General features: G+C 35.1%; 2 protein-coding genes across 2 annotated transcripts in view; both read left to right on the top strand.

Annotated features, from left to right (window-relative positions):
- Positions 1–913: 913 nt before the first annotated feature.
- Positions 914–10252, top strand: LOC143345669 (UDP-glucosyltransferase 2). Its single transcript, XM_076773032.1, has 4 exons — positions 914–1536; positions 2802–3232; positions 9275–9494; positions 9976–10252. The coding sequence occupies exons 1-4, from the start codon at positions 914–916 to the stop codon at positions 10250–10252; spliced, it is 1551 nt and encodes a 516-aa protein (XP_076629147.1).
- A 5721-nt stretch (positions 10253–15973) lies between these two features.
- The window catches only part of LOC143345668 (mitochondrial sodium/calcium exchanger protein), a 12013-nt gene continuing 11984 nt past the window's right edge, over positions 15974–16002 (top strand). Inside the window, exon 1 of the mRNA XM_076773031.1 lies at positions 15974–16002. This exon is cut by the window's right edge and continues 10 nt beyond it. Coding sequence (XP_076629146.1) covers positions 15974–16002 — 29 coding nt within the window.

Here is a 16002-nt window from a genome sequence, read left to right as displayed (position 1 = left end):
GACTGCCTCAAAATTTAAATCTCTGTGTTTACTATATGTGTCATAGCATATAAGAACATGATTTTTGGTTTTCCATATCTTTTCTCGTGCACCTTTTGATATTATTGAGATATCGTGATAAGCTTAATTTCTTAAGTGTGCATATGACGCAAAAACAATCAGAAGATAGCGGTTATCGTCGTGAACTTTATCTAATATAAGATATATACGTATTCGTCGCACTCGGCCACGTAATACGTGTCAAAATAATATGTGCTTGACTTTGTTTGTTCATGAAATACATCTTTGCGTTAATCAAAATATATTGTCCCAGTTCAGGGAATTTCAATGATTGTGAAATCTTCTAAAATAAAACTTTGACAAAAATTGCTCGTTAGGATATTAATATAAATGTCAAAAAACTTGTTAAGTATATTATAAACCATACCAATTGCAATTGATTCATTTTTCATATGTATACTCTAATGAGATTACCCATACAATAAATTATAATTACTATTGTAAATATTGGTCCCCTTGTAACGAACAATCTTCTACATTTTTTAAACTGTTCTTTTTTGTACCTAATCGATATGCTTCTTCATTCCCTATAATAGAATATTACTAGCGCTAAAGACTGACTAGTCAAATATAAAATCAACAACTAAATCTGTCAACTCTGATGCAAGAATACTCTTTACAGTGTTTTTGGAGTACGTACGTAAGATCTTTTGTAAATAAAGTCTTTTAGAAAGTTTTTACACTCTCGTAACGCACACCTGTTGCGAGACACAGTTCCTCCACGCCACGATAATCACATAACCGGTCATATCAGTCGCTCAGTTAGCGTCGATCGATTGTCTTCCAGCGAACGGTCGTCCGCGATTATGGTCCGTAGTCTGTTTTACACACGCTTTCTTCCTTCCTAGTCGCAATGAATTCGTTGTTTCTACTAACCGTGGCCGTGAGCGTGGTCCTGGGCGCGGACGGTGCCAGAATTTTGTCCATAATGCCGTTCAACGGTAGAAGCCATTATAACGTGTACGAGCCGCTGCTGAAGAGGCTCGCGGAAAAAGGTCACGAGGTTGTTTCCGTGTCTCATTTCCCTCAAAAATCACCATTGTCTAACTTTACGGACGTGAGTATCGCCTCGAGCGTGCCAAATCTGGTCGGAACCTTGAGGTTCCTGGATGTCGATGACCAAGATAAATGGTACAATATGAAGGCGATGCTGAATGCCTGTGGAGTGAGCTTGTGCGATCCTGTGTTGAATCATCCGAATTTTAAGAAGCTAATACAGTCCAAGGAGAAGTTCGACTTGTCCATCGTCGAGGTCTTTGGCTCCGAATGTTTTCTGGGCATTACTCACGTCTTGAAGATACCCACTGTAGTCGGAGCTGTCACTACGAAAGAGCTGCCATGGTCCAACGATATCTTGAGGAATCCCGAAAACCCCAGTTATATCCCCAATTCTCTTAGCAAATTTACGGATCGCATGAATCTTCTTGAAAGAACCAACAATTTTATAAGTATTGTGGTTGGCAAATTATGTTACAGGTAAAGGTTTAATTGATTTTTTAGGTTTCTGAGAGTTTTGAGTTTTCTGTACTTTAAAATATTTTACGACAGTTTTATAGGGTATGATTCTGATATAAAATTGGAAAATATTGGGTTTAGAGTTTAACAAAGTTAATGAAAGAGTAGTTTGTTTTCACGAGTGTGGTTAGGTTAAAGAAAGAGTTTGAAAGAGCCAACAATTTTATAAGTATCGTGGTCGAAAAGTTATGTTACAGATGGGACGTTTTCCTGATACTTGAATGAGGATATTATAGATAAACGTTTAATTGATTTTTTAGGTTTCTGAGAGTTTTGAGTTTTATGTACTTTTAAATATTTTACGAAAGTTTTATGGGGTATGACTCTGATATGAAATTGGAAAATATTGGGTTTAGAGTTTAACGAAGTTAATGGAAAAGTGGTTTGTTTCCACAGGTGTGGTACAAAATAGTTTGAGAAACGCTTGGATATTGCAGATGGTTAAAGTGCTATGTGCCGTAGCTGTTAATCGCCTTAGCACGCACAACTCATGCATGTCGAGAAAGAGGAGTAAACTTGGTCGTCAGTCTCTTAGATGGTGCAGTTACGGGGTTCAAAGTGCATCGTCCAAAACTTGTAGTAACTTATGCACTGCGAAGCGCATTCCTACTTGCGCGAGGCCCGATCAATCAATCTTCAAGCATTTCCGACTAAACATTAGCAGAGAGTTTGTGTTGATTCCTAAATTCTCGTGTAGCGTTTAGGTCTCTGGCTGCCCAAAATACCATGAAAATGATCGATGAACACCTTTAGTGAACTCTTAACCAAATGAAATAACACGAACAAGTTTGAGATTTTAAATACTCTCTGTAAAATAGTTTACAAAATTAACTCGATAATCGAGTGATAGTACAATTTATTTAAAGTATCATTTCTTAAAACATAAAGATGAAACTTGAGTGAGATGTATTGCAGTTTTATAAAGAAATATTCAGCAATACTTTACTCGAGTTTCCTAGTTTAAACCATTCCCAAATTTTGGTTAATAAAACTGTCGTTTATTATTTTACATCGTATCGTACCAGTGCCCTGTTTATAGCAAACTGTCGAAATAAAAAATTTTTTAACGCCAAAACAAAGTATTTTTCTACAGATGGAAAATAAGCATTGAAAGTGATATATTGGTACTCAACGAGTTAAAATATTTCTCCTAAGGATAGAACCAAATCGAATGCTGATACCTATCGTAAAAAAATTGCATTTACGATTTAGCCATTTCGTTGCAGAGTCTTCTCCGACGAGCCCAGCTACGAGATCGCGAAGAAATATTTTGGCGACGACCTGCCTGATTTCGATGCGTTGAGATCAAGGATCTCTTTGATCCTGACAAACGGGCATCCAGCCGTCAGCGTGGCGCGTCCTCTGGCTCCAGGATATAAGGAGCTCGGTGGTATTCATATACCGATGTCAGGTCCACCGCCGCTGCCAAAAGATCTCCAGGATTATCTGGATTCTCACGGCAAGGACGGCGTTATTTACTTTAGTCTAGGATCGCAAATAGACATGTCCACCATGCCGAGGCAGGTGTTTGCTGCCTTTTACAGAGCATTCGAGCAAGTACCGCAGCAAATACTGTGGAAGTGCTCCAGAGGGAAAATGCCCACGCTGCCCAAGAACGTTAAGTGCATCGAATGGGCGCCGCAGCTCTCTGTATTGTGTACGTATACATTCTTTTATCCTTGTATATCCCAATTTAACCATCCAACGCACATTATTCACCGGAGATAATAGAAAACTCGCGTCTGGTTCTCGCGTTACTAGTTTCGCGATCGTTCTGATCAACCGGTTTATCAAATCAGATAAAATTCTGCGTGAAATAGCTCGAATATAGATTTTTTAAAAATGTTCAAATCCCCTTTGGCGACTGATTTAACTGTGGCGAACGAATGGAGTGGAAGATTTCTTCGGTGACGATTATTGGAGGGTCGACCGTGATTGACCCTTTGATTTCTTCTACGGGGACGAAGATCGACGTTTCCATCGTGACAAAGCATATTCCGAACGTTTTCGCTAATTAAAAGGGCTGATTCCTAGAATTGATCGCGCCCCGGTTGTCAAAGTCGGCTCGCCAGGGTGACATTTTAGGATTGCATTGTTCAGCGAGTCAAAAGGTATAGGGGTGCATCGGAAATGCCACTCGGCCCTCGTCTGGTACCTCGCGAACATCTTCACCGTGGAACAATACACGTGTTTTTCTCCAGAATGAATGAGGTGGTCTACCGTTTTGGTTCCTCACCTTTCGAGGGACGGAACAATAGCATTGACTCGCGTCTACCCAGAAGGGTGCATACTTTATGCCAAGATTTATCCTTCAACCCTTAAACTCTCCGAAAGTAAAATACCGTCTGAATATTCGACTACAAAATATTCCTAATACGCTGATTACGTTCAATTATAAAATTATCTGAGAATATACTTATTTAAAAAGTTATTTCTTCCTCTTCGATCTGATTATACAAGATATTCGACCAACCCTGGGAAAAATTTTAATGGGAGATTCTAGAGGCCAAAATAAGACGAAAATCAAGAATATCAATTTGTTGATTGAGGCTTCGTTAAAAGGTTATTAAAAAATTAAATTTAAAAATTTCAAATCATTCACGGAAAAATTATTTTCCGTTGCGGGGGCCAATTACAATAATTTTTGGTGAATAGACATATCCTCAAATTCCTAACCATTTTCGAGAAAAAAATTCCTTATCGAAAATATAAATCCAGGCCAAACATGTCACTTCGAAATTTCTTGCGTATCTTTAAAATGTCATAACTTCTGAACGGATTGGAGGATTTTAATGTTTAAAAAAGCAAACTATGCGTATTTTGGTGGAGAATATGTACAAATCGCAAAAATTGATTCTTGACCCCGCAAAATGAGAAAAACTCCATAAAAATGGTCCAATTTTCAAACAGCCATAACTCCCATAATAGTGAATATATTTGAATGAAATTTTTTTCTGAGGTAGAGCTCATGGGCACCTACAAAAAAGTATTAGACAAAATTTCCGTACAGCGTCAAACAAAATTACTAAAAATCAAACACGAATTTTTAAGAAATATCAATCGGGGGTAGGTGCCTAAATTTTTCGACGAAGAAAAAAGATTTTAAATCGTTCTGGAAAAATTATTTTCGGTTGCAGGGGTTGATTACAATCATTTTTGGTGAATACACATACCCTCGAAATCCTACGTACTTTCGAGAAAAAAATTCTTTTTAACGAAGCCTCAATCAACAAATTGGTATCCTTGATTTTTGTCTTATTTTGACCTTTAGAATCTCCCATTAAATTTCTCAGGGGTGTATTCAAGTACACTATAGATCCATCGAGTGACACATACGAGCTCGATATAGTCACGTGCCACGAACTTCAGAACGCAAGATTATGCAAAATGCATTCGTTCCTTTCATAAATTTATTCTCGTACCAGAATAGCTACAGTGATCTAATTATATCTAAAGATTTAAGACTGTACGGTGCTCGCAGAAATGGGAGAAAGAGTTGAATATCCGTAAAACAAACTTTGGAGACAGAACGGTTATTTATTACACGCTTTGGGATAAGATCCCCCTAGGAGCATTTAGCTAAAAATACAGAGTAAGCACGAGGATGAAAAATAAAACTCGATTCTGCTTTTGCAGAGTTCATGAGCAACGAAATTAAAGTAAAATGTATATAGAAAATAGAAAAGTAGAAATACAAATTAATAAAAGAGAAGAATAACAAATATTATGACCAGCCGAAGGCACATATGAAAAAGGTGGTTGGAGCAGAGGGTGAAATCATAAATAACACCTCGAAATAAGCAACAGGTGAACATAATAATTAGAAGTACACGAGACACGCTGATAAGAAAATTATATTATACAGGGCGTTGATTAAAATTGTTCGTCAGAATGACTTCCTCGTACGATGAAAAATCGAAATGTCCTGTACCATTTTAATAACTATTACAACCATCCAACACTGTTTAAAATAAATAAAACTATGGAAGAATGACAAGATTATGAACGCCTGGTTGAAGAAGACTCTGAGAACCAGTGTCTCGAAAACTTATTTAACTCGCACAACTTTTACACTTATATATGCATCAATCGGTTCTAGAAACCATGTAGGTCACGAGCAACTGGTTGTACAATGCAACTTTAAAGGAATCGAAGCAGACTTCTTGACTCGGTTCAAGAGCAAACTGTTGCAGAGCTCGACCTCGACGCGTCTAAAAAAACTTTTCGAAGGTCTCAGCCTACCTTGACTACGATAAGACTGGACAAAGTGTTTGCTTATCGAAACGTGTACAGTGTTAGAACTTTCTGCTTTAGGCTATCTTTCACACACAATCGTGTCCAGACAGTTAGAGTAGTCTGTTGGTCTATAGTCTCCTGACTCGTAGATCACGAACACTGTTTCTGACCCCTGGTTCCATCACCATCAGCGGTTATTGGACTTGCAATAACTCCGTTCGTTATCCAAGTCGTAAAAGAAACCAGTTGACCCTAGAATGTCTTCTCGTGAGTCTTTCTTATTGGCAGGATCTATGGATCCCCAAGGAACTGATCGTACGGAAGCTCATCAAAATCTGTGTTGTCTCAGTTCTGTTCTACGAAAGGATCTAACGAACGATTCTACGATATTTTGTAGCTCGCGAGTATTTTGAGATCACGTCTCTTGGGACAGAGTTCTATGCAGAGTCTTGAATTTCCAAATCTTCCATTTACTTGCCTCGAATCCCGGTTGGTCCACCTGGATTCTGGTCCTTTGCCTCCAAGGCTCGTAATCTTAAATTCATATCACGAACAATAGACCCTTTGTCGCAAGCTTATACAAACTTTTGCAGTACATATTCCGTACTAAACGTGTGTTTGTCTGTATTTATTCCACCTGCGTACTGTAAGGATTTAGTATTGAGAAACTTTGTCTTTCTCAGATTAAGTTGATTCTCCCACTCTAATCATTGACAATTTTGCAGCTTCAATAATATTCACGACCTGTGTTTCGTGAGATTCTGATACATTGTTAAAATTGAGCACGTAATTTCAATATGTTTTAAAAATTGCTTAGAATGTTCCGAGTTTGCATATTTTAAATTGGTTATATATTATTGGAAAAATTGATTGCAACCTTCAAAAATTCATCACAAAATGCAGCGAACCTTGCAGTCAATTTTATTTCCCCTCCATAAAGAATTTGTTAAATAATAAACATTTCTTAATGTGTTGTCGTTGACAATTTTCTCCAAATTGCTAGATACTATTAATTTTATGTTGTAATAGAAAATATTTGACAATTACTGCATCCTTTGTTGTAGTATTTTTCATTTACTTTTAATTAAAAACATCAAAGTAAAGCAATAATTTATTCTCTAGACAATTTTCAGTTTGCTGCGCATATTAATTTTACGTTACACATTTGTGACGAGTGTAAACACACGAAGAATAATATTGATACTTCAACCCATATTTGTGAAAATAAGTTTTTACCAATATTATTCCGTTACTGTTGCAAAGGCTTTACGCTTTTACAAATATTAAAACCGTACATATTAATTGGTAAACGTTTATTTGCACGAATATCATTTGTTAAAATTTAAATAAATATATCATTCTTATAGAAATCCGACAGCAGTAACTGTATATTGTTCCAGCACTCGAAGAAATTAATTGAAAATGAAATTGCTATAAGCTTTACTTATTATGAAAGTATGAATAGAATTTCGAATATCACAGAAGTCAGTGACATTAAAATTTTATTAGTACCTTGACTGATACATTTTTTCAACTATATTACATAATAAATACAGAGCTTTTAAATTCATGGGTGAAATTAATTCTTAAGTACTGATTATTTCTAGAATTGGTCTTCTAGTATCTCATATTCAAATATGAATATTCTAGAATTTTAAATAATTCTGCCTCAAGGAACATTTCAATACGCGAGTTGATATTATTTTATAATAGTACTTTATTCTTGTTATCGTAACATTGAGAATAATTTCTTTCATATTTATTTTAAACAATAGTAAACTACATAACATAAAATTTGTCTCAGTACTTATCTCCGTAACTTCTCTAAAATTTACGAATCGTATTCAAATTTATTTCTTTTAACATTTCAACTTGAGAATGAATTATTTTAGTTCCAAAGTGAAAAGTTATGTTATATATGGATAAGACACTACGAAATGAAACCCAGAATTTTAAATTAAAATAGTTCAGAGCTCATTTATTCAAGAATGAAATTCTCCATAGAAAAATAATACTCCCGGTCTATTGATGGTCTCGTTCTGTCGATCCGTGTATGCAAGATTACAGTTAATATTTGAAATTCGAATTTTTCAGAGGTTTGCCCATCGTGTCTCTCGGTCCCCTTGCGAGCCAATAATCCATAACATGCGTCTGTGCTTGTATCAACGAGACAATAACACGCTCCCCGGTATAATCGACAACCCCATTTATGTATCCGGGTATTGAAGCCCGAAATTGCGTCAAACTGATTTAAAGTATGCATTAACGTTAAATAATCCTCAGACCAATTTGTTCAAATATTGATCCCCCTTTTCCTCATTATTACACGTCGTGTCGTTTGTTTTGAATAATACTGTTTAGTGTCAGACGACAGTAATCGCCGAGTTTAGCATACTAAAAAGTACGTCGACTGTAATTTAGCGATTAGCATGCATAGGCAAAACACTTTACGAGCAGAATAATCCTCGAAATTCGATGAATGGACCGCTATGATCGGGAAACGAAAAACAAAGTAAAACCTTAGAACTTGACTGATCATTTTCTTTTTTAATTTTGATAAAAAATAATCAATGAATTCTTAACGTCATATGTAGTCAATTATAAATATATATTATGTGCTTAATATCAGTAACAAAATTTAGTAATAGGTGGTTCATAGAAATTAAGAAAACTATCCAGTGTTTCAATACCGATAATCTAAAAATTGCTGCAACCCAAATATAAATATTAATTTGAAATTTATTAAACTTATATATCTGAATTAAAATTATTCCCAAATCATCAATAGGTTTGCATAGTAAATAGACATTTACGTTACACAAGATTTCTTTATAGTACATTAATGAAGTACTTAAGCATTACTAAAATGTCTCTAAACTGCAATGTATTTTAACAATGTCGCGATTAACACTCGCATTAAGTATGCGTGCCACGCATGGAACGTTATAGCGCTCCGTATGATTTGAGAATTTGCTACACCGAAATATAGACCGAATTATGAGATGAGAATAATGTGTGAATTAGGGGTAGGTGAAACCTAACTTAGGTCTGAGTTAAATCTTGGGATAGGTCCAAATTTGCACGCGCGTTACCTGTAGGTTCCATTTCGTATGCTGTTAGCAGTCGGATCACTTTGCATGCAAACGATTGCAACTGAAGTAATTGATTTAGACGCGCAAATGGGATCCGAAATCTTGTCGATAAATTTACCAATGCTTGTTGGAGTACCTCGTTAAATTATTACGCGAATTTTACTATTAATTATGTAGCTATATAAAATACATCGAGCCTCATTAAGATATCATAACTCTTTGTTCCGGAGGGTGATAGAAATCGAAATTGTTTCTTCCAAACGCACGAAGACATCTTTACCATGATTTAACACGATATTTTACGCGTTCTTGCCTGTCGAATCGTGCCAAAGGGAATAAATACACAAATTTATCACTTTGAAAATTACCAGGTCACCCGAATGTACATCTGTTCATCTCGCACGGTGGATTGCTGGGGACCCAAGAGGCAGTTTATTGCGGGGTACCGATCCTCGGGATGCCCCTGTTCGGAGATCAGTTCTCAAACATGGCCTACTTCGTGAAAAAAGGATTGGCTTTGCAGCTGGATTTCAGTCAACTTTCATACGAACGAGTATCGAACGCTTTGAGCGAACTTCTCGCGAACAAGAGGTAATTAGAAGCTCCGTTCTTCCTACAAATGGAAATTTCGTGGTTCAGATAACGATAGGAAGGACGATGAAGGTTGGAGAGATTAAAATAGAGAGAGAGAGAGAAAGAGAGAAAGAAAAAAGAGAGAGAGAGACTGGTGCACCAAATCGTTTGCACTATCTATATTCGCCGAGCAATAGTACCGCGATAACCACCGAGAATATCTACATTGAATTTTAAACGTTTCGCGGTTTTATTTTATGCCAGATTATCCGCCAAAATAATTATGATAATGATTCTGGTATTACTTCGTGATTTACGCGTTCGTTGGAACGTTATCGCCATTAAATTTTACTCTGTTCTAATCCTTAGAAGATTATTTTGTAAGGTCACTATTAATTGAAACGGACGGATTATAGCTCGTTTAATATTTTCCGTTAAATACGTTTTGATATTTGAAAAGTATTTAATGTTGCTCAATTTAAAAACGTCTGATTTGCAGCTATAAGGAAGCAGCACAGAAAGCTTCTCTGCAGTTCAGAGATCGACCGATTCCACCATTGGAGGAAGCCACCTATTGGATAGAATATTTAATTCGTCACGGATCGAATTCCCTGAAGACAGAAGCTTCAAATTTGTCGTGGTACCAATATCTGTTATTGGATATGATATTCGTAATCATAACACCGATACTGCTTATTATTTGGATCGTATATAAATTATTGAAGTTGATTTTGTGTCGAACAAGGACCATAGATCGTGAAAAGAAAACGAAGTGATCGCCAAAATACTGTTTTATTTTTGTACGAGATTTGTATAATTTCTTATGTACTTTCTGCATGTAAAAATTTATTATAATTAACTTGTTGAGAAGCTAGTTCTTTTTCTGTTAAGAAGTAAGCACTTTGCGAAATTTATTTCATGCGAACGATACAATTTACAAACCAGAGTTTTTTTACCACTTATATGGCTTGTTTTTATAATACTAAATGCGTTTTTGTTGTGTGGAACTACAATAATTTAAAAATTCAATAATTTCGAGGCTAATTTTGTTCTATGCAGAAGTATAAAAAAGATTGTAAAGTTAAAAATAAAAGATTTTCTTGAAAGATGAAGTCAGTTCGACCATTATTATCCGAGTTACTCCCTCCCACTTTTCTGAAAAATGTAATTTCGAGTAAAACGTGTTTAAAGTTCGACTGACGTCTATTCGAGGCATGCTGGGTATACTTGCTCTCTTTATGCACCGTAATCTTCAAGCCTTCGTGACTTTTACAATTTTTCAAATTCACCAAAAATCAAACACTGCTGTACTCTGTAAATTTCGAACTATCCATTTACGAGATCAAAAATTTCTCCCAATTTTTTCATCGAAATTAAAAAAAAACTATTTCCTCGAAAATAAATTTAAATTAGAATTCCGTCAAATATTTCCTACATACATTTACGATGAAAAGATCTAATAAGATGGAATTGAAAAATTCTGGAAAAATCACGATGCGTCTCGACGAATTTTTTCGCAATATTCTCGAAATATCTTCAATTTATTCTAAAATATTAATGCAGTTAAATCATTTTCCTTAACATATTATTTAGCACTCAAATATAAACTTATCCGCAATGTCATAACGTATGTTCAATCTCTTTGTACGTATTCGGAAAATCGTTGAAATTTATTTTTGTAATCTGGCAGGTGCAAAAATTAATTTCACAGTTTGATGCGTAACATATACACACGGTATAATATGTTTCATTGGTTCCTGCTGGTACACATGTTTCAAATCCAATTTCCACTGACAGATTTTGTTCTTTGAAATGTGAACACATCTCGTTTAAATAATTTGAAATCAAACATATTCGAATGTGCATTTTTAAATTCTACTCGACCTATTTCTAAATAACGTATTAAGTTTTAGTCTTCACACTATTTCAAAGATTTTTAATTGTACTTTCCTCGATGCTGCCCCAATATTGAATAATTGGAGCTCTTAATTCTTAATTCCTCCACGTTTTCAAATTAATATTTCCCATAAATTCTCAACGAGGTGCATGTCGAGAGAATGTGCACGCTAATTTAAGAGAGGAATATTATTTTCGTGAAACCAATATCGGCCAGGCACTAGTATGCTCTTCTACGTTATCGCGCATAAACATCAGGTCTTTTCATTAATCCCAAAATGGTTTTAAATAGTCCAACATTTCCACGTTGAAAAATTTTGCATTTACCAAAAAATAAGCTCACATCGCTGAACTATTATCAAAATATCATCGAGTAATGGCGATTACGAGTAATATTCTATTCGTAGCAACCGAGTTAATCCGATACTGCATCTCAGATGAGATAGGTTTTCAAGAAATTTTGTAAAACGTCACCGAGGAATCGTTGAAAGACAAATTAAATAATACTGCAGCGAGCACGGTGTTTTAAAAAAGTTAATTACAGCATTTTATTTATCATATTGCACGATAGAAAGCCACGGATGGGCGACGATCTCGAGCAAGAGCCATTGCAAATAAACAGCACTGTTGAACAAACCGAAAATGATTTACGGTTCAAGTATCTGCATCAACTTGAATAATCGTCCTCATCGCGTTTCCATTGATTTAATGTATTCATTTGGTAAGTTCGTTTCTGGCGTAGAGCGTGCATTAAACGCAGCCCCGGCCGTGGCCTTAGAATTTTAGTTGCTCTAACAAAGAAGAGAAAACGTCGTTATACTAGTTATAAGAGTCGCCTTACACCGCGAAAAGAAGCTTTTGCATATTCCAGCGTTATATCACTCGCGCTTTATTATGAATGCACGGACGTGGAGTAGCAAAAACAGGAAACCGGAAAAGCCCAGCGCGTCTCTCGTTGGGGGAATAAAAGCGTAGTTGTAAATTGGGGGAGAATCATGTCCCCTTTCGCGACTTCGAATGCAATCGAATAAAGTATTTACCCTTTTTCTCTATAAATGCACCGTGAAATTCATTTAATTTACTTTCTCGAGAACAAATATTGGTAAATAAACAGACATCGGTTTCAATCTTTATTTATTTTAAAAGTAATTCGTCTCTAAGGAAGTTACAGATTCTCAGCGTCGATCGAACAATTCGTGTTTGAGAATTTTTTAAAGAAAATTGCATCGATACTTTGCAAGATCGTGCTTACGTTAAACGTTTATGCTGGAAGTTAATAGAAAATAAATGTTAAACACGATTAACCTAAATAAGAGGTACAGCTTTATCGTCCTTTCGTAATTAAATTCAAACGTGCTTTGCTTTGTTAGACGTTACAAATTATTTTTTATTCTTGTTGTTGCAGGTATTGTACGAAACAGCAACAAATATTTCTCGAAATAGAACTTCAAACGAGAAAAAGTGCTACCATGCCGTGGGCGTAGAGATTGTAGCAGAAAGTTTTAACTTTTAACATTCTCATTTAATTTTAAAATAATTCTTTTAAGTAACCTTACCGCAAGAAAGAAAATATAAATACCATTTTTCGTTTTTGTTACTTATCCATGTGTTTTGTACGGAAAAAGTATCTCTTACTCGACTTATCAATGATTCTGTAACTTATTTATGATATTCATTATTTTTCGCCTTTTATCTTTTGTGTAACAACGAACTGAAGCACTATTTCACTGCTTTTGTCGAATACTATTTTCACGAACGATTCAATAGCTCTTTGACCAATTGATATTCTTTTAAACGAGACAAAATGCATGAAACTCGCAAATACAATTTATTTAAAAGCATCTCCATTGTCCTCTGACGCTTGCACGTATTACTTATTTAGTCATGCTGCATGTTATCGAATGAAAGACTTAAATGCATCAGAGTAATAACTAAAGGAAAAGAATATCGAGCGGAGAGTGTCCCTCTGTGCTTTGATAGATTCCCAGTGCAAAATGTTTACATTCTTCAATTATCCAAATGAACTTATAGAGAGGTAGGAAAGGAGTCTCCTGAAAAGAACTTCACGTTAAAATAATTTATCATAGCGAAGAATTACTTTGATAGGCGAGATCAAAGCGAAGTGGACAAAGAAAGATTGCATTTGTGATGATAAATGCTACAGATGCTGAACAGTCCTCCGGATATTTCACGTTAATCAACTCGATCTTTTCATGCTCTGTGGCGCAGAAAAATCCAATAAAAAGTAACCAGACCTCGCAATTTTTGGACGTACCAATCTCTCGAGGTTTTTCATATTTCTAATGAAAGTTTCATTTTTTGCAGGATGCAATCGCGATCAGCCTCTTAAATTTCGTTTCATTTGGCCGAGTATTATATTATAGACGAGTAATAAATTTTTACGTTATTCATTCAAAATCTAATCTATATAATATATGTTTAATCAAAATTCATTTAGCCAACGGATACGAGTACATATTTGATTTAATTTTGAACAAATTCAGCGTACGATCTTTTTTTTTGGTATTTTATATGCATATTTGTTATTTGTACAAATATTAAAGACTGTTTTATATAAATATTTAAAAAAACAAAGTTACACATAAAACGATTCAACAAACTTTTTCCACCGATAAAAAAAGAGTGAAATTTCTTCTCGCGTATTTTCAGCAATTAGTAACTCGGGCACAAAGGGTCAAAGGCAATTTTATCGTTCTTGATTTTCATTTTAAACGTCGTGTAAAAACACCATTATGTTTTTGACACCTGTAACTACACTCTCTGTATATATTTGAAGAAAAATCTTTTTATGCTTATTATATTCTACAATACGACTTTAGCAAGATAATCCAGACCTATGCTTATATCATGTTGCACCTTAATCCCTTCCAAGGGATGAACCGTCCTCCGTGAAGGCGACAGAGCTTTAAAAGGTTCGTAGCAGAAGCGGAACAAAGCAAGCGTTATTGTTTCGAAAAATGAATTCAGAGTAAATTGTCTCTAGCCAGCTTTGAACCACTAATGAAGTCGACTTCACACTTCAATTAAAATTATATGAAACGCAATGGTTGTTGTGTCTTTCAATTGTTAACGCGGTTTGAATTAATAAAGGCTGCATCGGTTTCCTAATTAGCCATGTTCAATAGCCAAACAATTCGTACAACGTTATTTTTGTCGAGGCGCCCGGTCTACGAAAACTCGACGTGTTCGTTTTCTACCGTGCTCATTAACCGCGTCTCGGGCTTTCTTTTTCGTCATTCCGCGACAACAAGAAACAACAGAAAGAGGGTGGACTATGTCTAATGAGCCTCTTGCTCCCATCCGTGGATGAGCGCTCCTGTTTAGTCTCACCTGAACATCGAGGCACACTTGGATTCGTGAACAGAATAATTCCGCGAGCTCAATTAATAAATTTGTCATTTATCTTCGTCAGGGGAATGTTTTGGATTCGGAATACGAATTACGTATCAGCAGAAACTCGAAATTTGGTATTCATGGGGACTTCAAATTCTTTCAACTTTCAATTTATTTTTCCGATGTTGCAATGTTTTCGAACCTTGTTCGAGTCTTTTATAGTAACCAAACTGTAACATCCCCTCCCTTAAATGATATTAATATAAAAAGAAAACAAATTAAAAATAGGTAATTCAAAATGTAATTTTAATCTAATGCTAAAATTAATTAAAATTTTATTTAAATATAATGTTGTACTTGCAACTGAGGAAGCAGCTTTCAACTTATCAGCTGAGTGCCTGTTAATGATCTTATGTCATGATGCACACGAAGGGCTTTTATTTAGAAAAAGTCAGAATCACGTCCAAATAAATAACTGCTAAACATTTTCGCGATTAAATTTTTTATAAAAATGATTCCAACTAAAAATAACCTTCGCGACCCCCTGAAAGATTCTTCACGACTCACTTGAGGGTCGTGACCCACAGGTTGGGAACCAGTAACACGGTAACATATCCAAGAAGATGCAAGAGAGCGAGTGCATTCTCCGGGTTACAAATATGTACTTTTTAACCGTTATAATTTTTGTATATACGCAACAAAACAAGAATACTTCATCCACTTTGTTTAATAGTAGGTTGTAAGCATTTTTATGACGAGTTCTATATTTTATTTTTATTTACCATGATACGTACTTCGAACTTTGACTTTCGATGTACGTACGCACGTGTAAATGTTAAATTTATTTTCGTCTGTGAAAATGGTATCATTCCACAAAATTTGTATTACAAATTGTTAAAATAATTAAATTACACTGTAATAAATTTAAGCATTTAATACGAATTTACAAAACGAATACATTTTTTTACCCTTCAATAAAATGAATCTTTTACCTAAAAATATTACATTAAACCCTGCAACGTAAAATCCATTTTAACGTTTAGCTTTATAAACTCCTAAACTATCAATGATTTATTTAACTGAAGTTTTACACTATTGTATAAAACTTTATTAACAGTGGAATGCTGGCAAAATGTTTCGCTAATCAGTAGGAATAGATTAGATACGTTTATAGGTTAATTCTGTCAATTTGACAATTCGATAGAAATATTATATGAGTTCAGCGTGGACGAGTTTTTTCACGAGACATGGATATTTACCGATACGCGAGGTACGA

The sequence above is a fragment of the Colletes latitarsis genome, chromosome 9, assembly GCF_051014445.1.
Source record: "Colletes latitarsis isolate SP2378_abdomen chromosome 9, iyColLati1, whole genome shotgun sequence".
Classification (NCBI taxonomy): Eukaryota; Metazoa; Arthropoda; class Insecta; order Hymenoptera; family Colletidae; genus Colletes; species Colletes latitarsis.
This window is presented reverse-complemented; position numbering and strand designations above follow the sequence as displayed.

Bases quoted from the DNA above. Each gene is read 5' to 3' on its own strand.
- LOC143345669 (XM_076773032.1), top strand. From the start codon at position 914: ATGAATTCGTTGTTTCTACTAACCGTGGCCGTGAGCGTGGTCCTGGGC. The intron at 1,537-2,801 runs GTAAAGGTTTAA...ATTTCGTTGCAG, and splicing joins GTTGGCAAATTATGTTACAG to AGTCTTCTCCGACGAGCCCA. The intron at 3,233-9,274 runs GTACGTATACAT...GAAAATTACCAG, and splicing joins GCCGCAGCTCTCTGTATTGT to GTCACCCGAATGTACATCTG.